This window comes from Lonchura striata, chromosome 11 (assembly GCF_046129695.1).
Source record: "Lonchura striata isolate bLonStr1 chromosome 11, bLonStr1.mat, whole genome shotgun sequence".
Classification (NCBI taxonomy): Eukaryota; Metazoa; Chordata; class Aves; order Passeriformes; family Estrildidae; genus Lonchura; species Lonchura striata.
The window spans coordinates 24,637,548-24,663,354 of NC_134613.1; the positions used below are offsets into that span (position 1 = coordinate 24,637,548).

General features: G+C 39.3%; 1 protein-coding gene across 1 annotated transcript in view; it reads left to right on the plus strand.

Annotated features, from left to right (window-relative positions):
- IQGAP1 (IQ motif containing GTPase activating protein 1) overlaps positions 1–25,807 on the plus strand; it is a 52,300-nt gene that overhangs the window by 13,907 nt on the left and 12,586 nt on the right. Inside the window, exons 3-28 of the mRNA XM_021541844.3 lie at positions 848–1,004; positions 1,378–1,455; positions 3,142–3,218; positions 4,555–4,622; positions 5,659–5,772; positions 6,166–6,344; positions 7,003–7,093; positions 7,599–7,762; positions 8,804–8,888; positions 9,923–10,086; positions 10,444–10,604; positions 11,127–11,251; positions 13,161–13,324; positions 15,984–16,074; positions 17,045–17,206; positions 17,508–17,650; positions 17,995–18,165; positions 18,829–18,912; positions 19,011–19,082; positions 19,174–19,243; positions 19,990–20,198; positions 21,264–21,419; positions 21,634–21,797; positions 22,598–22,822; positions 24,043–24,183; positions 24,277–24,361. Coding sequence (XP_021397519.1) covers positions 848–1,004; positions 1,378–1,455; positions 3,142–3,218; positions 4,555–4,622; positions 5,659–5,772; positions 6,166–6,344; positions 7,003–7,093; positions 7,599–7,762; positions 8,804–8,888; positions 9,923–10,086; positions 10,444–10,604; positions 11,127–11,251; positions 13,161–13,324; positions 15,984–16,074; positions 17,045–17,206; positions 17,508–17,650; positions 17,995–18,165; positions 18,829–18,912; positions 19,011–19,082; positions 19,174–19,243; positions 19,990–20,198; positions 21,264–21,419; positions 21,634–21,797; positions 22,598–22,822; positions 24,043–24,183; positions 24,277–24,361 — 3,400 coding nt within the window. The remainder of the gene's footprint in view (positions 1–847; positions 1,005–1,377; positions 1,456–3,141; positions 3,219–4,554; positions 4,623–5,658; positions 5,773–6,165; positions 6,345–7,002; positions 7,094–7,598; positions 7,763–8,803; positions 8,889–9,922; positions 10,087–10,443; positions 10,605–11,126; positions 11,252–13,160; positions 13,325–15,983; positions 16,075–17,044; positions 17,207–17,507; positions 17,651–17,994; positions 18,166–18,828; positions 18,913–19,010; positions 19,083–19,173; positions 19,244–19,989; positions 20,199–21,263; positions 21,420–21,633; positions 21,798–22,597; positions 22,823–24,042; positions 24,184–24,276; positions 24,362–25,807) is intronic.

Below are 25,807 nucleotides of genomic sequence, written 5' to 3' on the forward strand. Positions count from 1 at the left end.
ATTACTTTTGAAACTCTGGCTGATGAATTCTGAACTCTTCTCCTTAATATTTTGTCTGAAGTGTTACCGACCAGCATTTTAATGATGCAGACTCAGTGTTATATCCGTTTTCAACCCTGAGTGCTAAGTGAATAGTATGCTTGAGTATGACAGCAGCAGCAGCATTGTGGGAACCCAGGACATCCCTCTGGCTGTCTCAAGACCCTGGCAGGGGGCTCAGAGACCTTGGCGTGAAGTCAAAAACACCTGTGGCTTTGATTTTAGCCCATGGAAAAAACTGCCAACTTTGTGTGAAGAATTACAAGCCACAAGGGTTTGAGTAGTGTGGTAGTTGAATTAACACAGGGTGAAAAACTAGAATTTTGGGGTTTTTAGAATGGGGTTAGAGGGGACAAGATGGAGGGATTTGGGTGTGTCCTGACCTTCTTCTTGCCCTCCATGTCTTGCTGTGATGATGAGACTTTTCTGTTGGTTTAGTAGAGACACACTCTCCAACATAAATGATAGATATTGGCATGTTATTGTAAACATAGCACAGGCAGTTTTTGGTATAAAATGTGAACACTGCCCTAGAGGCAGACAGAATGCCATGCCTGACTTGCTAGACAAAACTTAGCAGGTTAGAGAAAGAATGTTATAAATAACAGAAAATAAACAAACTTGAGAAGCTGACCCTACGTGTTCAGACTCCTTTGGCTGCGCAAGCTGGAAAACAAGGACTTTTACATTCTTGGGGTCACTTCGATCTGCAGACCCCGAGGCAGCATGAGACTTGTTTGGCATGGGGTTGTGTTCACAAATGAGAAATGTACTCATGTGATCAACTTTGTTGTTTTTGCACTTCCAGATGGATGGAGGCCTGTTTGAATGAGGAGCTGCCCGCCACAACAGAGCTGGAAGAAGGATTGAGAAATGGAGTCTACCTGGCAAAACTTGGAAACTTTTTCTCCCCTAAAGTGGTTTCTGTGAAGAAAATCTATGACAGGGAACAGACTAGGTATAAGGTGAGTACTGTTGACCATGGATACTTCTTTAGGTAGACATCTAAAATGGGAATATGTACACATGGAGATACTGTGAGAAAATAAGCATAAAGTTAATTTGTATTAGTCGCACATGAGAAACTCTGTCTTCACTCCAGAACAATGGTTAAATGAGGGGGTGGGTGGACTCTTAGCTATATATCTAAGCTTGCACTTAGGTGCAATAATTTGTTGTAAACGGTCAATATAAGCATTTATAGAAGACTTCAGACTTCTTTCCTGCAAAGGTGCTGTTTTTGCTATCTGTGTTAATTAAACTCGCTGCTGTTCTTGACCGCTGTGATATTTTGTTCCTTAGTGCCCTCACTCTTGTTTCTGCCGATTTTTATTTCAGGCAACTGGTCTCCACTTCCGACACACAGATAATGTAATCCAGTGGCTGAATGCCATGTCTGAGATTGGTCTCCCCAAGGTAACTTCTGTCTTGTACATCCAAATAAATAAATAATCTCAGAAAAGCTTTGCATTCTATGGAAGCATTTGCTGTTATAAAAAAAAAAAAACAGCACCCTTATTCTAGTTAATTCTTAAATTTCTAGATTTGTGTCCCTGTAGAAACTCTCTCCTAAAACTTGCTGAAAGATTTCATTCTGCTACATATGTGAGAATGACTAGGAGCAAAATAATTTATCCCTGTATACCATTTCCCTGATATTACTTATCTTGCTCAATCTCTGCAATATGTCATTCTTGCCATGCATTCTTTTGAGCAGTATCGAGACTACAGTTTGATTGTGGAAGTTTTTTTAGAAATCAATGCTAAACATAGCAGCACAACAGAAAATACTATGTTCTCTGTTTCTTCAGATTTTCCTATTAAGTTTTCATGTTGAGTTGAAATGTTCCTGGTGTGACTTAATCAAATATAAATGATTGACTTGACTAGAGAAATGGCCAGATAAACTTCTCGGAGCTAATAAACACAATTGCCTGAAAATATATAGAATTGTGGTGGCATTGGGCTGAGAGTCAAGTTTTTTTGTAGCCATGTTATGCATAGTCTCACCAAAACTGGCATTTTGTAGTTTAGTTTGATGCATGTTTTCTTTGCATATATGCTTGTAAATTGAACACTTTGGTTTTGGCAAAGATTTTTAAATAACTTGTTGTGATTTACTAGTTGGGCTTTCCTGGGATCTATGGTGCTCTTACAGAAGCACATTTGGTATTAGGAAATACTGAAATATACTGTAAGGGTGGTTAGGTGGAAAGAAATGAGGGATTTAGACGGAGAGACATTAAGTGCCAGCTATGAGGTAAGATTTGCAGATGCAAGTAGGGTTTGGATGGAAGTAAATATGTGAGAAGATGTTGAAGAAACTGGGCTGGGGTTCAGTAGATTTACAAGAGGTACTGCTTCTTTAAGTATTTGCCCATGCAGAACAGCCAGGGAACTGATACTGTGGAATTAAGGGTCTTTCAGTTGCTCTTGCCTTTATAGAAAGGGCAATGCTATTTTGTGCTCGTAGGCAACAGCAAGGTACCTTCAAATAGTGGAAAATAACATACTTTATTATGTTACAATAAATCAGGCCTTCTGAAATAGTTGAAACATTATTTGTTAAACTTTGAAGGGCTTTGTGTTTGAAAGCTTTTGGGTCCAGCTACCTGAAAATATAGTATGCAAAGCACCTCTGCTGGTCTGGATTTCCAGAAAATTCTGGAAAACTGAGTGCTGGTCTGGGTTTCCAGTTTCCCTTTGAAACTGTCTCTCCTCTTGTTTCTCAACCACATTTAATCCAAACAAAATTCTGTTTTCTCTTTTCTTCTGTAAGTGGTTTTTTTTTTTTCATTCTTTAGCTGTCACAGAAGTCCTTGCTAATACCTCATAGCTGGTATCTTGGTGTACACAAAAACGAAAGGTTCTGCCCATCACACATGTAAAACTTGGCAGGAAAAGGGGACGTCTGATTTGGGTATTGGAAACAAAAGTAAGCATTGACACTTCATTAGGAGAAACATTGGTCCAGGGCAGAGAATCTTGAAGAGTTTTATTCCATGAGCTGTTTCTCTAGTGTAGTGTGGAAGAATTGAGATGACATGATTTGGCTGTATAGAGTGAAGATAATTCAGACTGCTATCTTTGTTTTATCTTTAGATATTCTACCCAGAAACAACAGATATCTATGATCGCAAGAACATGCCACGCTGTATCTATTGTATTCATGCACTCAGGTAAGGAATTCTAGACAGAAATCTGATTGCTTCTGAAATCTTCCTGCAAAGCTGAAAGGTAACAGGAGAGAAAACTGAACTGAAGGCTGGATGAGGACAAATTTTCTAGCAGAACAATCTCATCAGGTCCGCAAAGATCCATGAAGCCAATATTTTGCCTTGGGCAGTGGCCATATCAGATTCTGAAGGAAAAAAGCCAGTAAAGCATGTTGAGATTGCTATCTTTTCATTACGGTTCCCACCCTCTCTGCTGTCTGAGGCAGAGCTAGACATTCTTTAACTGTCACAGATTACCCAGAGAAGCTTTGGCTGTCCCATCCCTGGAAGTGTTCAAGGCCAGGTTGGATGGGGCTTGGAACAACCTGGGATAGTGGAAAGTGTCCCTGCCTGTGGCAGCAGGGTGAGTTGAAAGTAGATGATCTTTAAGGTCCCTTCCAACCCCAGCCTTTCTGTGATCTGTGTTGAGCTAGCATGACAGGCAAAAAGTAGGAGTTGCTTTTCTTTTCCCAGACCCACCTTTCTGCATCTGTATGGGTTCATCCCTCCTTTGTAGCGATTCCATTTCTTATCAGGCTGCAGGTGAATTCATTAATCCCATTTTAGTAAGCCAAATCAGCCTAGTGAATACTTCGCTATTGGGAATGCCACAACTGCAGTCCTGTATTTAGTTCTGGGCATTAGAGAGACACAAGCTGGAGAGAGTTGAAGGAATGGTCACTAAGATGCTTAATGGACTAGAGGATCTCTCCTATCAGGATGGGCTGAGACAGTTGGCACTATTCAGCTTATATAACATATAGTGCCATGGGAATCTCAACAATGCATGCAGCTATCTGAAGGGAAGATGCACAGGAGATGTGAAGCCAGGCTCTTCTCAGTGATGTCCCATGATGTCACAAGCGGCAAATGGCATAATCTGAACCATAGGACCGTCCCTTTTAACATCAGGAAATGTTTCATTTATCTGTGAGAGTGACCAAAAGGTGGCACAGGTTGAAATGTGGGATCTCCACTGTTGTGATCCTCAAAAGCCATCTGAAATGATCCTAGGGAATTTGATCCTATGTGACCTGGTTTGAAAAGGGAGCTTGAACAAGACAAACTTGAGTGTGCCCTTCTAGCCTCAACCATTCTGTAATTCTCTGATGACTTCATAGTGGTGGGCCAGTTACATTCTGCTAAGGGGGGAAGAGAAGAGTCAGCTCACTCTCTTGTTGATTATCAGCTGTTATATTGGCTTACCTCTCCTTGAATCTATATCTCCTAAAACTGTATCATTGTCAGAACTACAAGGAAAAATTACTAATTCTAATTATTTGCTTATTTTCTTTTCTAGCCTGTACCTTTTTAAACTGGGTCTTGCCCCCCAGATTCAGGATTTATATGGCAAGGTAGACTTCACAGGTAAAAAAAAACCCAGCACTTACGCATGCTGCCTTTATCTCATTCTCTTCTAGATCAGTTATTGAACACTTGTTTAGGTCAATTAAAGGATTGTTGCTGTTGCTATCCTAAATGCAAATAAAATTACAAATTAATGCTGTGAGGAATTTTAGTTATTTAAGAAAAAGAGACTTCATTTGCCAGGTTCTGAGCCAGGCAGTTAGACAGTCATCGGTTCTGTAATTGCTTACTTTCACAAATAACAATGTCTTAACTCTTTTGTCACTGCTGTAACATGCTTAAGCCTTGCATCCATCTCCTTAGGAGAGTTTTCAGTTTGGAACTTACTTCATTGTTCTGACCTCCTGTGACAGTTTAGAGGTGCCATCACTGAAGAAGTGTTTGACAGCTGATCTGCTGCAGGAGATGCCAGCACAAAGTCATGTGTCCACACATGTCCTCAAAGTTTCACTTCCTTAATTTTGTGAAAGTGTCAAATTCTGTGTTTTACATTAGTGAGAGTCTTGCCCAAGGGCACACATCTGGTTTAAAAGGTGTATAAACTTTATTTCCCTGCAAATTGGTTGTTGATTATACTTATAAAATGCTGAACTATTAACTCTCTTTGAGAGTTGTATGGTATTTAGCAACCGCATGTGTTGATGCACTGCACTTGCTGTTTGTGCGGAAAAAGCAAATCTTAAACTACTCCCTGTGTGTTTTCCTGACCTGGCAAGCACAGTTGAGGTACCTCAGAATGGAATTGGTTTCCAACTCCTCATGAGAGTTCTTGTTTTGTTTTCTAATAAGAAAAACTACAGAATACTCCTGTATGAGTTTCTGGGAGAAATGTAGTTTTTAGGAAAGTGTGCAGAATGTCTTTGCATTTTCATTTATTTTGTTTCACTTACTGAGTTGCATTCAAAGTATTATTTAAATAATAATTGTCATCTATTGTAGCTGTCCTATTTCTTTTTTTTTAGCAGCAGTTAGTACAGCAGTGCTAACGCATTGTTAATGCTAATGCCATGTAACGCTATTTTAACGTATGTTTCAGAGGAGGAAATCAGTAATATGAGGCTTGAACTGGAGAAGTATGGTATTCAGATGCCTGCCTTCAGCAAGATTGGAGGAATTCTCGCAAATGAACTTTCGGTGGATGAAGCTGCATGTAAGGAAAAATGGCATTTTGTTTGCTTTTTCAAATCAGCAGATCAATTTAGTGTTGGTTTTATTGCTGCAGGTTTTAAGCGTAGTACAGTCTTTCTGATAGGCCTTTTCGAAAACGGGGAATATGTTTTTATTCTTTCCCTTGTGTATTTTTCTTTTTTCTGGAGCATGATGATTTGACTACTTAAAATATTGTAACTAGAAAGTAGGCTGCTAGTTTTTTGAACAACATAAAGCCATGATGGAATGAGAGATACTTTGATAATTATTTTGCTTTCCAGTTAATTTTCAGATAATTTTTCTGCTCTTTTCAAATAAGGGGTTCTGGATGTCTTTATTTTTAACAGTGCTACTTTGTTTGGGACTAACTGGCAGACTGTGGCTTGTTTTTCAGTGCATGCTGCTGTCATTGCCATTAATGAAGCAATTGAGCGTCAGGTTCCAGCTGATACACTTACAGCAATGAAGAACCCTAATGCCATGCTAATAAATCTGGATGATCAACTGGAATCCACTTACCAAGCCACACTCTACAGAGCAAAGCAAGACAAGATGGAGAATGCCAAAAATAGGGTAGCTCAGTTCTTCTTTCAAACCATTTGCATCGATTGCTATTTTGCATTGCAGTGTAAACTGTGGGGAATTCGCTAAACATGTGTTAAGGTCCTGTATGTGTGGTCTTAGGTGGATTTACTCCTTGTGGCATTCTATTATGTTCCCCAATAACTTATCTTAATGCAGAAAACAGGCAATATTTAGCTGTGTTAGTCTGTTTAGCTGTCTGAAATATGGGCCTCATAGATACAGAATTCCTGTCAGCATTTTTATGTTGGGAATGCATCCTTCTGTTTTCACAGATAGGTTTTCCTAATAATGAAATGATGAGCAAAAATTACTGATGCTGGAAGTGGTCCATGTTGCTTTAGAACACTGTATAACACATGCCTAACTCTGTATACTGCTTTCTATGTCCTGGAGCTCTACTGTGTGTTCAGTAGTGCCATTTGACTGAAATAAGACGTTTCTAAGCTGTCTGTATCAGAGTCTGACTACAGTTATTCTAAATGTACTGATGTCTAGGGCTTCTTTTTGCACGTGTAGAGGCATGTATGTATGGCCTATCACAGATCTATAGGGGTCAACATTTACCCTTCCTGACCTTTTCAGTTAGAAGGTATGTAAGGGAGAAGGAAGCTGTAGAAACCCTGATTAGTTTGTATTTCATCTTCAGACTGCCTCAGAAAGTTCAGATAGAGAGAGAGATGTGTATGAAGAACTTCTGACTCAAGCTGAGATTCAGGGAAACATCAATAAAGTGAACAGTAAGTGTCATGTTATACTAAGAGTCTTAATTAAAAGTGTACTTGAAAATGATACCTGTGCATCTCTTTTTCTGTAATGCAGACAAAATTTCAAGGCAGCTCCCCTGTTTTTGTGGTGGGGTGTTTTGGTTTTCTTCAGTTGTGTGGTTTTTGTTTTTATTAGTTGGTTTTGGTCTTGTTTCGGTTTTTTAGTCATTATCAGTACATAGTTGTAAGCTTAATTCACTATGACTTTTGTTACCCTTCCTTTTGGAAATGGATTGTTCCATGTTGCTGGGCCCTTCAATTCTTCATCCTGAATAGTGCATGCCATTTCCAACCATTAGCCTGTTTTTCAGGCTAATAATTCATAATTGACTTAATAATTGATTCTGGAAGTGTTCCTTTTGGATTACATACATACCTTGCTATCTATCATATCTATCAGGTCTAAGAGTATTTCTTTCTGAGTGGTAGGTTATGTAAACCGTGGGATTTTCTCAAGACTCTGTTTTATTGTTGCTAGCACACGCAGCCATATCAAAGATTGACTTGGCTTTGGAACGAGGGGATGCATTAGCACTGTACGAAGCTTTGGCAACACCAGCCCTGGGACTCCGAGGATTGCTACGAGAAAATTGCGACTGGTATTTCAAGCAGTTCTTGAGTGATAGGCAACAGAAACAGGAGGTATGGAAAAGTGTAGATTACCCTGATTTGCGAGGTTTTTCCCCTGCTCCTGCCTTTCATCATACAACTGTGTACTAATCACTTGGTATATACCTGCATTATGGTTTAGTGTTGTCTAGAAAAAGTAAATATTAAGAGATGGAAGCATTCAGTAAGCCTGTCTATTATTGAGGCTTTATCTCTGCATGTGAAAGGCCAGTACAGTGTTTATATGTAGGTGTGCATATAATAGACCAAACCTTAAACTACCAACTTGTGTGTGTATAGGACTATTAAAGTTAAGGTGCATCCTCCCTTGTTTTGCTATTGTCAGTGCCCAAATAATGTGAATATATGTGTTTTATAAACACCTGTCAGATAAGCTTGAACTACTTTCCCTGTGGAGATTATAGTCATAGACCGCTTGAAGGCATTATGCTAAGGGACATGGTTTAGTGGTGGACTTGGCAGTATTAGGTGTATGGTTGGACTCAATGATCCTAAGCATCTTTTTCAGCTTCAGTGATTCTGTAATGCTGCCCAAGTAGTTAAAGTCATCCTTCCCCCCTAGTTACTTAATCTTGTTTTCTATGTGTATTTGTGTAGTATCATAATAGTCCAAGAAGCACATATGTATAAACCAAAGCTGCTTGTTGTTCATTTTGATGTTCTGCTAACTCTATAGTTGCTCAGAGGTAAAATGCAACATTACTTACTGGATTATCTCATGCCAAACTGCACAATTGCTAGTCTCGCTCCAGCACATAGGTCATGTACAGGGAGCCTTTTCCCACAAAGTTGTGCCTTTTATCTTAAATATGTTGCCACTTTGGAAGCAGTCTTGCCTTTTATTGCTATGTTCATGGGACTGCAGTTCTGATATAAAAAAGATCAGGTTGTACACATACAATCTTTCAGCACCTGAACTGAGAATCTGGTGAGTAATTTCTGATTTCCTTATGTATATTCTTTCTGGTTTAAGTTCAAGTGGAGTATTTTTATTGAGGTAATTTGAATTAACTTGGCTTTGTTTCACCCTTACAGTTTCTGTTTTTTCTTCAGGCTGGCCTTACAAGTCCTCTGCAGAAGGAGGAGTTGCAGTTGGGAGTGGATGCTGCTAACAGGGCAGCACAACAGTTCCAGCAAAGTAAGGATCAGCAGAAATTATTATAGCAAAGTCACTGTGCATGTGATCAAGTAAATGAGGCAGCACAGTATTTGGGTCTATTATGAATGGTCATTGTGAATGTTCTTTAAGTACTTTACAGCTGCTAAGAACATTAAAGAGAGCTGGTTGCCCTAATTATTTGCAATGTCTTTTATCCAGGTCTTACAGCATAGCTGGAGATAACAGCATTAAAACATTAATTTGAATTAAGAAACATAGACTTTTTGCATCCATATTAAATAACCTCTTTTTATAGAATACTGTTATGAATTTTTGTGCTGTGGATCTGTGAAGAAAACCTGGATTGCTCCAAGAGTTATGAAAGATAGGTTTAACTGCTGATTGTTCACCCTGAGCTACAGAACCTTTACTGTTTCTGAATATCAGGTAGCAAATAAAATGCAGATCATTTGCTGATTGTTTTTTGATAGATACTTCTGAGACCACAAAAAACTTTCTTACAGGAGCAATTCACTTTGTAGAATTGTATATAGGTAGAAAGGAGACTATCAGAGATTGGAGAGAGGATTTAGAATACAAGAAGAAAATAGCAAATGCTGAATTAAGTAGGCAGCTACCTTCAAAGTACCTTACTTGCTAGGCATGGAAGTCCACATTTTTTTACCTCCTTGCGGTGTTTTAAGTTAGCCAGCATGTACCCACTACAGAGTGCCTGTGTTACTGCCTTGAGCAGGACAGAGGTAGAAAGGAAGAAAAAACTGGTATGATTCACCCATCCAAAAATTTGCAATGAGGCTTCTTACTATCAGAATACTGAAATGGTAAAACAGTCCCTTGATAATCGGGCAAAAAGGTGAACTAGTATTAAATATGAGCATTGTGTGCTTTAATGCTCTTCATTAATAGAATACTAGCTATCTGGGGATGTATGGATCTGAGAGTTTGGCTCTTTCCCTGCAGTTTGGGTATTATTCTTTCTCTAGTTAAGTACTGTTATTATGGGGGTGTCAACTGTCTACCTTCCGTATTTTTTGTGCTCTTTGAATTTCTAGGACTGGCAGCAGTAGCCAAAATTAATTCAGCAATTCGAATGGGTGATGCTGAGAAGACTGTGGCAGAAATTATGAATCCAGAGGCCCAGTTACCAGAGGTTTATAGATTTGCTGCAGATCTTTACCAAAGGGAGCTGGCCACCTTACAGCAACAGAGCCCTGAAGTAAGTATCATCTTCTCTGTTATTTCTGAAAGTTGGCATGGGTCACTGGGTCTACCTGTTTTCTTAAATGCATTCTCTGGAACAAATCTGTCTTGAGTCTTCACAGAACTGCTTTGGTGTTCAGTGTGTTCTGATGTGGTTTAATCTTTTAATTTTGATCTGATCGGCCTTGTAAAACTTTAGCTCAGTCTGTTACTTGGTGCTCTAGCTTTATGATACTAACCTTTCTACTTTATTGTCTTAAAGGATGTTCCTTTGCCTTGTTACATGTCTGTTCTGACAGTTATTTATTTTCTATGCGCAGCAATAGTTTGCATAGAACGAATAGAATTAATTTATTGTCCTCTTTGTATGCAGGGTCACCTCACCCATCCAGAACTATCTGTTGCTGTAGAGATGCTGTCTTCTGTGGCCCTGATTAACAGGGCTTTGGCTTCAGGGGATATGAATACAGTGTGGAAACAACTGAGCAGTCCTGTTACAGGCCTTACAAACGTTGAGGATGAGAATTCACAGAGGTGAGTAATTCAAGGAATCGTAGCTATCCTTGATGTTGCATCTGTTCTGTGACTTCATGAATTTTATTTTCCTTCTCTTAAATGTTACATTATTTCTACATTATTTGTTACAGTGTGGACTTAATCTCTGCTCTCTCTTGCATCTTGTTTTTGCAATTACTGTTTCTTACTGGTTTGATTCCCATGCTGTCTTTCACTGCTTTCTTATGGATTTCACATTAAAGCCATGCTGTAATACCATTAGGTTGTCACTAGTACTTACGCCAGCTTACCTATTTTCTTTGCCCTGATTTAGTGTTTCAGTGCTTCTTTCTATTTGGCAATACTGTCTGTTTGAACGTCCTTCACATTTGTACTGACATCCTTCACATACACAAGCATTTCTCTTTCTCCCCATTTTCAGTTTCAGCCTTCATGTTACCTCTCCCACTTTGTGTGTGGTTCTCAGTGCTGAGTTGTGTGCTCCCTGAGCAGCTTGTTGCAGTGTCATGTTTACTGGGTTTGGTTTTTGTTTTCTGACAGATACATTGATGATTTGGTGAAGCTGAAAGCTGAAAGAAGTGCAGAAGGAAATGAATTTATCACATGGAATGATATCCAATCATGTGTTGATCATGTGAACAAAGTTGTGCATGAAGAACATGAAAGTAAGTTTTCTGTTCAATTCATGGTAGAACGATCGTAGGTTATAAGGAGTGCTAAAATTACATGTGTATCAATACAAAAAGTTACTGATTGACTTGTAGTTGTCTTATACATTAGATATCTAGGAAGATCTTAGTTGTGAACAAGACTTGGTGTTCTATAATATGAAAGTGTTGATTACAGGACTTTTTGTTGATGGAGACATCAGGCAGTCTGTTGTGTTTGTCAGTATTTCAAAGCTGTTTATTAATCCTTCCAGTGTAAATTTCAACTGTTTTCAGATTGGAAATTGATTGTCTGGTATCAGTGTCTGGGATTAGTCTAGAATCTTCTAATTTTGCTTCAATCCCCGAAATTTAAGCTAGTATTACCAAAATCTCTCAATTAGTTGTAGCCTTGTCTTGGAGTGCTCCATCCTTCTTCCTAATTTGCTGCGTTCAGTAGAAGATATTTTTCTTGAATTCTTATCCTTTTATTTGATGGCTGCTTTTTCCCTCTTCAGGTTTTCCTCTTCTTCCTTTTATTTTTTTTTTTTTTTTTTTATCTGCATTGGTCTTTTTACCTTCCCGGTATTTCATTCCCCGGTTTAGTTGCCAGTAATTTAGCTCCATAATCGGAAGATGTGCAAAAATCCTCTGAAGTTGCAAATGTCTAACACAGATCACTGGTGAGACTCAAGCTCCCTGGGTGCGGGGGCACTGGTATTTGAGCTCTCACCATGGCCATGCTTCTGAAGTTAATCCTTCAACTGTACTATGTGTCTTTTGCCTTGCAGTCACACTGCTGATCAGTGTTTCCCTAGACAGCTTATTGACCTGGAGTATGGAAGCCTGTTCCTTTGCGTTCATATAAAAAGTGTGATCGAGGAATCACCACTAATTCATTGCACTCAATTAAAGGCATTTGTTCAGTAGTCCTACAGTGAAGGACTCCTACAATGAAGTTTTTACATTGAAGAGAACAGGAAGAGGTGTAGTATATACATACATACACAGTGTGAGGTTCAACAGGGCTTGGAGCAGCCTGGTCTATAGTCTTCTTGGTCTAGTGGAAGGTGTGCCTTGCCCGTGGCAGGGGGGCTTGGAGCTAGGTGATCTTTAATGTCCCTTCCAACCCAAACCACTCTATGCGGCAAGTGTGAGTACTGAAAATTAAATACTCATGAAGAAAAAAAATTACTGCTGCAAGATGGAAATGGTGAATGAGTGTTAATGTAATTTCTGTGCTTCTAGTCCTGCAAATTTTTTACTTTCTATTTCTCAGTAGTATTTATGTTAATAATGGTCTTTTTAGCAGTGATAAAAGACTAGGCCTGAGTGTAATTATGAAAACTTCATCAGAAAAGAAAATTGGGGTAATTCTTCTTGTGCTAAGACAATATTAGTTGACGTAAAATCCAGAGTGGCGAGAGAGGAGTCCTTGGAAATAGTACAGTTAAACAAACTTATTTTTCAGTAGATCCTTGTGATGTTCTGTCCTTAATAAAAGAGTTTTCTAAAATACAAGGTCACCGTATTTTTAACTTATATTCCATGCAGGTATTTAGTTTCATATGAAGATTTCTTTCTGGAGAAGCCAGAACCTTGGAATATTGTGAACTCTGGCCATTTGGGCTTTCTAGAAGCTTTGAGCCGAGTGTCTGAGGATTCAATTTTGTCCCTGCATGTGGTTTCCCTGAGGTGTTTTTTTTTTCCTTTGAAGCTTTATTTTTTTAATTGCAGCCCTCAAGAATTACGAGTTTGGTTTCTTTGCTAGAAAATAATGTTTTCTGTCAAAAATATTGTGGTTCTGAGCTGTTACTTGATTTATGAGGGATTAATTGCACTTTTCTTCTTAAACAATACTTTTGTGATAATTGTTGACCAAGAATGGAACTTTGTCTTTCTCTTCCCCCTTTGCATTCCTCCCTAGGGATTTTGGCAATTGGTCTTATTAATGAAGCTCTGGATGAAGGGGACACCAAGAAAACTCTTCAAGCCTTACAGACGCCTGCAGCAAAATTGGAGGGTGTAGCCCCAAAGGTAGCACAGCATTACCAGGATACACTACTTCGAGCCAAGAGAGAGAAAGCGCAGGTGAGTGCAGTTAAATGCACCTCTTGAAAGATCTTTACATTAGTGTTGCTGGATTCCTACTGGTCTTGTAAATCAGAAATCAAAATTGACAATGGAGAGGTAGGCATTTTGCATACCTTCAACCGATCTTAACCAATCAGAAAGATATTTCAGCTAACAGTGTGAAATCCATGAACTGTGGAGATGGGTATAAGGATATTAAGTGCACGTGGTGGCTTGCTGTAGCTAAACTCGGGTCCCAAGTGAGATACATATCTTTTTTGTGAAAAAATAATATTCATCATCTGTTTTTGCGAGGAGACCATGTTCATTTGAGGAATACTGAATTGCTGATGTCAAGTTTTCTGCAAGCTTAGGTATTTTCTACTAATGTTCTGTGTTAGATGTACTCTTATGTATAGTCATATATATGGCAAAAAAGAAAGTTTCTGGAAGTGGAAAAATCTGTAAAGTGATAAATTAGAAAAAAGATGTGAAACAACATACATGCTACCAGCAAAATATATGCTGTTGTTCACCTGATGACACTTACATAGCTTATGACTTTTTTGAGCAGAAGTTTTCATTAGCCAAGGACTTCTACTGACTTGTACATAGTTGCAGTTTTCACTAACTGAAAGGTGAAGATGAAGAGAGGAAGAGCAAGTTTCATCTTACAGGTATAAGAAAGCATGACAACTGCACGTGTGTGTACGCAAGTGATTTTTGGGTAGTAGGGATAGGACACTGATTGTTTTTTTCCTTATCTGTTTACAGAGAAGTGGCAGATGTCTGCGTTCAGTGGCTTGAGAGTGTTTTGTTTTCTTTCTTTGGGTGTGGAGCTCATTGCTGTAATAACAATGCACAATTTTGTATAGAGGCTAAGGTCTAGATTGTGTTGAACATTTTGTTTTTGACTAAAGGTAAACAAGTGTGATGACAATAGCTGAAAACTGTATGCAGTTTTGATGAAAATCATTAAACAGCTTTCCCAAGGGTCTTGACAGGGTTAATGTTCCTCAGGATCCATTTTGTGCTGAAGCATTTCCGCTCACTGAGTCAGAATGAAACAATGAAATCTTTTTATCCTGTGCTTAAACTTGTGCCAGATTGTGCTGTTAACTTCTGAGTTGGTATGAAATTGCCTTATTTAGGCATAAGATAAATAAAGGGTTTCTCCCAGCAGCATAGGAAAAATTCCCGAAATAGAAAGATCACATTATACCGCAGCAACAGAGAAAATAAGCACAATCTGAAGTCAATTGTTATGAACTAGTGATTTCTCTGCCTTGGGGCTGAGGGGGATTGTTGTTCACCTGAAGATGTTGTTCGGTTGCTCACTTGAATGGGGAATACTGTACCATGCGTGTTTCTGATGTGATGAGGTGAGAGAGAAAAAAACAGTAGACTCTGTAGTATGTTACACTGTGTGTATCTTGCAGAAAGCCTTGCAGCAGTAAAACTGTAGAGAAGCTTGACGTGGTTTTGGTAGTCTTCAGATTGACTTCTGTGCATAGATAGTACAGTAGAGTTACAGCGATGATTCTCCCGCACATCCTGGACAGGAATTTTGCTGTTGCTGGTGCTTTTGTGGAACTGTCTGACTTTCAGATGGAATCTGCCTGTGATGATCATGTACTCTTGAACAAAGTATCATTTAGCCAGTTAGTTTCAGATCTGCCAAAACAGTGGTTAAAATATGGAAAGCACGTAAAGAAATGTTCATTTTAAGTATGGCCTTAAAGCTCTTGAATGTTGTAACCAGTGGTTCTTTTGTGCACTGTGATTATTATTCCATTCCAGAGCTAAAGGTTTCCTGTGTTCTGTTTGTATGAGGAAAGTTGTCAGGGGGATGGTAGTTTCATCCTAGCATTTCTTCTGGTAGTTACCTACAGGAAGCACCAGTGGTGGGGAGAAGCTTATGCTTGGCAACTGCCTGGGTCATTGTTCTTTATGTATATTTTGGGACTTGCAAAACACTTGTCCCTTTCCTCCTCTCAAATTTCTGCATGTAACATTAGCTCTTTTGGCTAGATTTCCCAGCCAAAATACAGGATACTGTGTGATCACTGCTCCTTTACAGGCAATCTGTTAATATAAAGATTTAAAACATGGCGTTGACTGCTGTGTGTGTACACTCATCCACAACACATATGATGCTTTTTGCTTTCTTAGTTTGTACAGGTTTGTGAAGTTTTGTGGGCACAGAAATGAACAGCCTGATGTGACATTAGTTACCCAAAGACATATTAGTCTCTGCACACAGATATGCATTGGCAGCTCTCTGTAGTCATCTTCTGTTGAAGGACTAACTTCCTGGGAAATCATATCCTCTTATCTAGTATAGCTTTAGGACTAGCTGGTACCTAGTCCCTGGCCTTGTGTTCGCTCAGCTTATTAGAGTAATTCCTGTTGTTAGAATTTCTTGTTTGTTCTGTTTCCTGAGAAATTTTTTTGTCTGGGAGAAAGTCTTGAGTTTGGTAATGCCATAGTCTGCCAGTCACAAATCCACGTGGTGTCCTTGTGCTGGAGTTAGTTAGGAAGACTGAAATACTTCTTATTCCCTCTGATATGGAAAACTACTCTATTGGCTGTTTCTGAATATAGGTTATCTTACTTGGCAAAAATAGTGATACTTTTCTCCTGATATTGTATATTTTTCTTGTTGTATTCTCTTCAGGACACACAGGATGAAACAGCTGTACTTTGGCTAGATGAAATTCAGGATGGGATTCATAAAGCTAACAAGGACACAGAGGAGTCCCAGAGATGTAAGTTGTTATTGCACAGTATTACAATTAATCCCCACTACCAGCTAAATACTAGTTATTTAAGGAAAAGTCATGTCATGTACATGTGTCAGAGGAAATGAAAAGAGCCAACAGGCTTCTGGTGCAGGTGTGTTTTTTTGAGGAGAGAATGTCAGATTCTTCAAATACTAAATTTCTTCTATTGTGGGGGGATATGCATTTCTTTCCAGTTTTGCATGTGACCATTAGACCACGTTACCTTGTTGGACAAATCTATATCAAATTGTTTGTCATCTGCGACTAATTGTGTTTGTGTGGGGGTGGTTGGTTAGAAGTAAGAGTGTTCACATGCCCTGTTGAAATGGTGTTTTCTGGTGAGCATTACCTTTTCTTTGCATGAGGTACTGTTGTGTTGTCTTGATTCTCTTAGGTATTACCAGACAAACACTCACATGTTTTTCAGATACAGAGAGTACTACACGTCGGTGATACTCACCTTTGTTCCTTAATGCAGTTTGCAGGTGGACTGGTCCACCCATTGTTGCATCCCAGTCTTTGTAACAATGTTGTTTCTGTCTGCAGAAACAATTAAGTAATTACCGCTCTGGTTGTTAAAAAGGCCTCTTTTGAGTTGTGCTTGGCTCTGCCAGAAGAAACTGAAACAGACATCAGGGGAGAGCTGTAACTATGTGTGTTGAAAAGTTCTGGTGATAAATCAGCATTATACTGGGACTTCAGGCACACACATTACATGCTGTCAGGTGCAGTTCCACAAATGGTTGGATATGCTTTACTGAAGAGGCCTCTATGTGCAAGTTCTCTAGTTGTTTTTTTATTTATATTTCATGTTTATGTACACTTAAAATTTGCATATCTTACATACAACCCAATTATAAGGGTGTGTTCATATTGCCTTGTTCTGTTCTGCCATACTGTGCTTGCTGTGAGCTACTGAGCCCCTGAGCTAACCTGTTTCCTGGTGTTATCCAAGTCTCCTTAGGAATTCTAGCCATTAATGAAGCAGTAGATCATGGTGACGTTAGTCAGACCCTGAGTGCCTTGCGTTCACCTGATGTTGGGCTGTACGGAGTCACTCCAGAATGTGCTGAGACGTACCAGCAAGAATTATCTGAAGTCAAGAAAAGGGCAGCAGGTACACCTTAAGTAGCTAACTGTTAGTGAAATGAATGCAAGATTATTGCACATGGAATTGGAACCAGAGGTAAAAAAGGCCCTGGTTAAATATCTTGTGTTGTAGATAGCAGTTGTCGATGCTTTGTGAAATAAGGTTTTTTTTGTTTTTTTGGTTTTTTTTTTTAAAAAAAAGTGTGAATCGTATAATGTTCTCCACTTGCAGAACGTGTTGTGTTTAGGTAGCTCTCATATGAGGTCATTAGGGACTCAGAAATGTTCCTTTCCTTGCTTGGACTTCTAATTGCAGTTTCTGCTCTTAGGGGGCAATGGCAGTGAGTGGGTGAAACACTGGGTGAGAGGAGGCTATCATTATTACCATAACCTGAGGACCAAAGAGGGAGGATGGGATGAGCCATCAGAATTTGTGCAAAATGACACTCAGCTGTCACGGGAAGAGATACAGGTAGAGTAATGGATTAACACATACTCTTTCTCTCAAAAGTTGATGTTCTTACCATTCCCAACCTTAATGTAGCTCTAAGATAGAATGCTTCAATGCCATGTTAACACGCTTAGTAATTAATTTGATTTGCTAGGCATCATCAGATGGTGTGTGTCACAACTCCTAGTCCTCTTTCATAAAAATTATCCTGTCACTAAAAGAATACAGAACCATGATGTCACTGTTTTTTGAAAGACAACTTTGGAGCTTCTTGAAATCACAATGTGGAAACTGATGTAACATCCTTTTTCTTGTATTTCCATTTTCTTTTTCTGGCTCCTCTTCCTGTCGTAACATTAAATCAGAGCACCATATCTGGAGTCACTGCAGCATACAACCGAGAACAGTTGTGGCTTGCAAATGAGAACCTGATTATGAAACTTCAGGCTTGCTGTCGAGGGTATCTTGTTCGCCAGGAATTCAACTCAAGAATGAATTTTTTGAAGAAGCAAGTGCCAGCAATCACTTGCATTCAGGTAGTGATACCCTTTAATTCTGTTTGGAATTTGTACTCTGCAGTTGTTTTCTGTACACAAGCTTGTTAACAGTTTTTGTTCAATTCAGGTAGTTACAGCACACTGAAATGTATGCAAATGCAATAGTTGCTCTGCATCCTAGTACCATTTTATTTTTTCCGCAGTATATGTCTGTTTCTGCCTAAGTAGCACATACTCTGCCTGTATATTTAACAAAGCTTCCACACCCACTCCCAGTTAATTAAAATAACACACTCTCCCTTTAAATGTAGTCCAACCCTTTGCCTGACTTCTCTTCCCAAGTGTGGATGGAAGTGGGTCCACTGGAAAGGCTTAAAATGTTACATTGTTCTCAGCAGCAGCTAACACGTGATCCTCATGTAGAACGGCTTCTGTCACCTTGACTGTTTCACTGTATCCTTGACCCCTAACTGTGCTTCAGAAGGCCCAGGTTCTTCATGGGGTAATTTCAAGTTTCTCATTATTACATTTGGAAAATAGTTAATGCTTCATACAGCGTATCTCTTGCTAAGATAAGCATGCCTCCTTCATGTTTCATTTAGCCAAAAGGGCAGTTGGAAGCTGAGGAACACAAAAGCTCAGATTTGTAATTACTTCTGTTCTATTTGAAAAGTAGAGTGAGTATTCCTGTTGTGTTTTCAGTCTCAATGGCGTGGCTACAAGCAAAGAAAGGCATATCAAATCCGTTTGGATTACCTACGCGCACAAAAGGACCAAGTAGTAAAGGTAGTGCAGATTCTCTGATGACTGTTTTGCTGAGCCTTTGGGGTAGTGAACTTCATAGGTAAGGTTTCTATCTGAGTGTTTTGGTTACCCTTCAATAGATTCAGTCAATGACCAGGATGTATCAAGCCAGAAGACGTTACAGAGACCGTCTGCAGTATTTCAGAAACCACGTAAGAGACTATCTTGTTAAATTTATTTTGTACCCAACTTCAGTGCTGTTTCCCGAATGATGTCAAGTGCTTTTTGTTTCTTAAATCCTAGATAAATGATGTTGTAAAAATTCAAGCCTTTATTCGAGCAAACAAAGCCCGAGAAGATTACAAAACCCTCAGTAAGTATTGCCAAGAGGATAAAACTGATGTGCCTCGAATCTCTGTTTGTGAGGGATAATAGATTCATAGAAGAGATTCCCCACCTCTCTTTGCCTGTCTACATAGAAGAGATGCTCCAGCCCCCAGATCATCTTTGTAGCCATCCTCTGGACTCAGTCCTGCAGCTCCACATCCTTCTTATGATGTTGGGGGCCCCAGAGCTGAATACAGTACTCCAGGTGGGGTCTCATTAGAGTGGAGGAGGAGAATCACCTGCCTTGACCTCTTGACCACACTGCTTTTGATGCAGCCCAGAATGCAGTTGGCTCTCGGTGCTGCAAGTGCACATTGCTGGGTCATTTCCAGCTTCTTGTCAACCAGTATGATATCGGCTGTATGATTTACAACATCAAGACAGTTTTGAGGAGTAGTTGGAGTGAAGCTGATAGGGCAGTGCAGGGACTAGGTAGTTCTTGAGGCTGAAGGAGAAGGTGATTGTATTTTTTTTTTCCTGCTGGAAAATAGAATGGTAGCTTTGCAGTTAGCTCTGACAGTGTGGACTACCCTATGCTAATACTGACTTTGTTCTTGATTTAGTTCTCTTACAGTTTTCTCAACACAGGAAAATCAAAATGTCTGAAGCTGTTTAGACATGATGGTACTAATTTGACTCTGAGTGCCCCTTGATGTGCTGTTTAAACATAGATAAGGCATACATTTACTTCTGTTTGCCATCCCCTAGTATAATCTATTTTCTTGCCCGTAGTTAATGCTGAAAATCCACCTATGGCTGTGGTTCGGAAATTTGTCCACTTGCTTGATCAGAGTGACCAAGATTTTCAGGAGGAGCTTGAGCTAATGAAACTGCGTGAAGAAGTTGTAACCTTGATCCGATCCAATCAGCAACTAGAAAATGACCTCAATCTCATGGACATCAAAATTGGTTTGCTAGTGAAAAACAAAATTACATTGCAGGTAAGAAATGTGTTGTTGGGAGACCAGCTACACATAGAATTTGAGCCCAGTGGTAGTTACGAGAGCTCCTGGCCTTAGATATTGGTTGCTCAGGTCCATTGGAAAACATTTCCCCTGACTTAGTTTTTACTGCCAGTATGTTCATAGTTCATTCCACTAATTTAGTATTTATCCCTAGAAAGACAACTGTAGGAGGAGAAGAAACAAGTCCTGAAGCTAAAAAAAGCAAGACTATCTTGATGTAACAAATGCAACAGGTTTTGTATTGAAAGGCTTTGAGACTCTTTTGTTGCTCTTTTGTGGTTAAACAAGTCACATGCCACAAGCTTGCAGCCAGGGGAGTGATTTTGGAAGCAGGAGACATACTTGGTTGCTTTTTGTTTAAAGGAAGTGCCCTCTATCTAAGCTTGCCTGGTGTGATTAATTTCCCCCACAAAAACAAAACAAAACAAAACAAACAAAAAAAAAAAAAACCAACAAAAAAAAAAAAACAAACAAACAAAAAAAAAAAAACAACGCTCTTGCTGATACAGCATTGTCTTTTCTTTGACCTGAAGTACTGGTGAGCTTTTCATGTGGTCCTGGATTCATTACACTAGGCTTCTCTGAGTGCAGAATCTCAATTGGTGTAGTGAAATTTATCTTAGAAAGAAGCTGCAGTGGTTGGGCTGATGATTGCAGTGAAAAGTGCCATTGCTGTCAAGAGTATGTGGAGGTAGTGAGCTAGCTGAATATGGAACAGTATTTTTAAACTGTAAGCTCAGTTTAAAAAAGGAAAACATTTCCAAGCATTTTCAGAATGCTACCAGCTCTGATTGTAATTGCTGCCAAGAGTGACTAACCCTTCTAGGATTTCAGACAAATTCACAAAGGAACAAAGCAGAACATATACTTCCAGTTGGAGAAACTACTGCCATAGCAAACTGCTTCACTTTAATAGCCCCAGGCATTCCCTGACCCTGCATTTCTGCATCCAAGAGAAGTAACTCTCAGATGCAACTGTTTTCTGGTGTTTCTTGTTTGAAACGTCTCAGAATGAAATCTGTACCTGTTCTTTCTTTCCAGGATGTTGTTTCTCACAGCAAAAAACTTACCAAGAAGAACAAGGAACAGCTCTCTGACATGATGATGCTGAACAAACAAAGGGGAGGTTTGAAAGCACTGAGCAAAGAAAAGAGAGAAAAGTTGGAAGCCTATCAGCATTTGTTTTACCTACTTCAGGTAAGCAACTTCTTACACTGCTCCGTAAGCTTTTGTCATAGAAACTTATATGCCTCAGCACAGTCTTTGCTTGTGCGCTGTAGTTGTTATACAAGCAGTAAGGTTGGAAAAGACCTTTAAAATTAAGTCCAGCCAGCAACTGTTTTGAGCCACCTTAGTTTTTAGCAACATCAGTGGGGACATGCACACTAAGTAATTTTTCTTGTTGTTGTAGACTAACCCAACCTACTTGGCCAAGCTGATTTTTCAGATGCCTCAAAACAAATCCACAAAATTCATGGATTCTGTCATCTTCACGCTGTATAACTATGCATCCAATCAAAGAGAGGAATACCTGTTGTTGCGACTTTTCCAAACAGCACTGCAGGAAGAGATCAAGTATGTGATAGCATACGGCACATTCTTGCTGTTGAATCAGTTTTGGCAGTTCCTGAAAATGAGGCACATTTTCCTGTGAAGTGTAGTGCTTATAGGCAGATAATGCTAATCTGTCCCTTCATTGTCCTTTTCCCATTTCATACCTATTAATGTAGTCTCTCAAAGAAGAATCAAGTATGTCCATAGAAGATGAAAGGTTTTCACTTCAATCAAGATTTCACTGCTCAACACGACAGCTACTTCTGATCTGATGCTAAGTCATGCTAAAATTCAGTCTAATCTCAATTCTCCAGTGTCTGATTATAAATATGTCCAACAAACTGCAAACTCAGTCTTTAGGAGCCAGGAAGCGAGCTAAATCTAAGCTGCCTGCATTTCCAAAATCTAACGAGGAGTCTGAAATCTCTGTTGTTTGGCATATCTGTTCCCTGTCAGTGTTAGAAACTGTGGCTGTCCTCAGACATGTTTTGTTGGATTGGTTAGGCCTTAGGGGCTTTGTGTTACATGACTTCACGTATGAGTTTGAGTTACATGACTTTACAATGGAGAGTGGCACAACTTGCTGTGAGGAAAAATATGCAATGAACTTTTTGAGGAGCTACCCTCAAGCGTTTCTGGGAATGCTTTTTAAGCATGAAGATGATATATGCCCTGAAACAAATAACAACTTCTAAAAAACTTGTGTGTCTCCCCCCCTGCCCCACCCCCCAAAGTCATGCTTGGAACAGTAGTCCAGGGAAGCGTAGACAGAGACAGAGTTTTGCATACCTCAAATTTCATATAGATTCTTTCTTCTTCAGATCAAAAGTAGACCAGATACATGAAATTGTGACTGGGAATCCTACTGTTATTAAAATGGTGGTAAGTTTCAATCGTGGTGCCCGTGGTCAGAATGCCCTGAGGCAGATCCTTGCACCAGTTGTGAAGGAAATCATTGATGACAAGTCACTTAATATCAAAACTGATCCTGTGGATATTTACAAGTCTTGGGTTAACCAGATGGAATCTCAAACTGGAGAGGCCAGGTATGGGACCTGTTAATACTGTATTTTTCTAAACATTGCTTAGCTGCTTTGCATTGCTCAGTTAGTCATTCAGAACCATCCTTGGCTCCACTGCATGTATCTGTCCAACTGATTGTCTCACCAAGACAGTTTTCATCTGAGAGTTTTGAAGTTCTTACTCTGGTTATGGTGGTGAGAGTATTGAACAGGAATGTCATTAAGTGATGGAAGAAGAAATGGTATTTTGGTATTTTCCTGTGCTAACTTGATAGTTAGCTATGAGATGCCCTCTAACCTAAAAGAATGTATTGTAAGAAAATGTATTTGGCAATTGCTTCCATGTCAGTCCCTGTTCATGTCACGTGTGGCCTGTGCAAACAGGTACTGTTCACAAGCACACAAAGCCGCTCTTGCTGGCAGAAAGCATCACATTGTATTTAATTCTCCATGGTCCTAACATCTTTCTGATTAATACCAGCCGCTGATGACAGTTGTATTGAGTTACATGATTTGTGTCATTCTGGTTTCTTTTTCTTCAGTGGTTGTGATTTGCTAGAACTTGAGGATTCTATTGTGTTATTGGTGTTTTTTAACGTACTTAAAAGAAAAAAAAGAAAATGCAAAAGCCATACAGATGAATGACTTCCTCCATATCTAAAGCAGTCATATACCTTTGCACACTTTATGCAAAAATCTGGATGTGTTAAAAATGGAAGTGAAGATGTGTGTTCAGATTCTTCTCTGTACATGAGATTTAGGGTACACCTTTATGAATTACCAGCTTCATCTGTCTGTGTTCACTGGAATACTATGCAATAGTTTCAGCTGATTAAAAAAAGGATAACTATTCCTTCAGCAGCACATTATATTGATTTTATGGATGCTGCTCTAGCTTCTGCTTGTTTTAAGTTTTCATCATCTTAATACTCAAATGCATAGCTTTCATTTTCACCAGTTCGCAGTCTGAAGTACCAGTATATGTTAAGGATGGTGCTTTTTTTGCCTAGTGTGCATGCTGTAAAAAAGATTCAATTCTGAGTTAGCTGGGTCTTTCTCTCGGTGGCCAGTGCAAGGGAAAGTAAAAGAAGTAAAAGCAAAAGAATTTTGGTTCTGACGGTGCCAAGTAGGTTAATTAAAGGCAGTGCATAGTTTTTGGCAGCAACGTGAATATAAGCTGTACGTTCTTGAAGTGGACTAGCCTGAGTAATACTCTCCTTTTTATGTCTGACTTTTTCAAATAGCAAACTGCCATATGATGTTACACCTGAGCAAGCCCTAAGTCATGAAGAGGTGAGGATGCGCCTGGATGCCTCAATCAGAAACATGAGGACAGTGACAGACAAGTTCCTGTCTGCCATTATTAGTTCAGTGGACAAAATCCCGTGAGTCTGATGCACCAGTGTTATCCCTGAGAAGCTGTTGGTGTCTTCATGCTTGGCAGCAGCAGTCTTATTTGACCTTTTCTTTTCTCTCAGGTATGGAATGCGTTTCATTGCCAAGGTCCTAAAAGACTCCCTGCATGAGAAGTTTCCTGATGCTGGTGAGGATGAGCTTCTGAAGGTGAGGATCTATACACCTTTGTAAATAATTGTCAGCTGAATTGGCTGTGGCAGGCACATCTCACTCTTCTCTCTTGTTTGGTGTATGTGTGGAGAGGAGCACATGTAAACTTATTCATTTACCTCTACAGATAGAAAATATTTCACATCAGGCTATTGATGTTAGCTTCATACATCGCTTGACATGTAATACATTGTTTAGAAGGCAGTATCCCGATGCTTCTGTTTTGCTTTTAGTATCTTGGGCATTTGGACCTTTAGGTTTCTTGACCTGGGTTTTGCTGTTGCTCCCAGAAAGTAAACCTTGGGTTAACTAGTGTGATCACTGCCTGCTGCTCCTTCCTTAAAGAGACAAGTTAAAAAGTCTGTATGCCAAATTCAGATATTCCTAATGCCCCGTCTATAACACACTGGGATATTTTGGCAGCAATATGTATAATTGCTTCCTGTGTTGTCTTGTCAGTTTTGCATTTTGCATTTCAGTTGGTTTGGAGAACTAAAAGGATCCTAATATTAGGTGCTCTTAGATGACTACAGTGTTGGGGTTTTCATAGAAATTTCTTTGGTTTTGTGGCTTCTGGTAAATTCTGAATTTATGACTATGAATGCTTTACTTTTTAATACAATATACTTCGGTTATTAGAATACTTGAAAAAGTTTCTTTAAGCTTCTCTGCCTCTGCTTCATTACAAAATAATTACCAATCTGAATGCTGTTTTCTTCTCTCTTCTAGTTCTGTGCTTTCCCATTCTGAGACATCGGTTCTTTCTATGCAGGTGAATTAATTTCTTCCATCTGTAAATTTAGGTGGAAAACTGCAGGTTTTGTTAATCCTCATGGAAACAATGTAACTGTCCACATGAAAGTCAAAACTGCAGTTGCGTGCAATACCTACCTGTAGATTTTGTTTAGCAACCAAAGATACCCATATAATATACTGTTCTTTTTGCCCCACAAGTTCAAATGTCATTAATTCAATTTCTTTTATGGATGTTTTTTCTTTTTTTCTAACTACTGGCAGTAGTTAGACTGTTACTGGTCAGCAGACTGTTAGCATCCCATGGCATTACTTGTGAGAGTACAGTAGAGGCTTGCATAAAACACTTGTCCAAGCATGGCCTTACTGAAACTGGTTATTAATTTCTGGGACTTAGCAATCGCTAGGTTTTTTTCTCAGTGTTTTCAACTGTTTGTTCAGACCCCAGTTTCTTCCATGCATTTTAGTCATGTGAAAAGCAGGTGAAGCCAAGATTCATTGACCTGGCCTTCTGCAGATGAGCATGTGGTGAGAGTATGTGGCTTTAAATCAGCATGGTTGGTTAATACCTTTCATTGCTAGAATTACTTTTGGCAAAATATCCAGTACAGGGTAGAGGAATGTTGTGAGCATGTGGATAATGTGATAATCTCTATTTGCAATACTGCTGCTCACATTTGACTAGGTAAA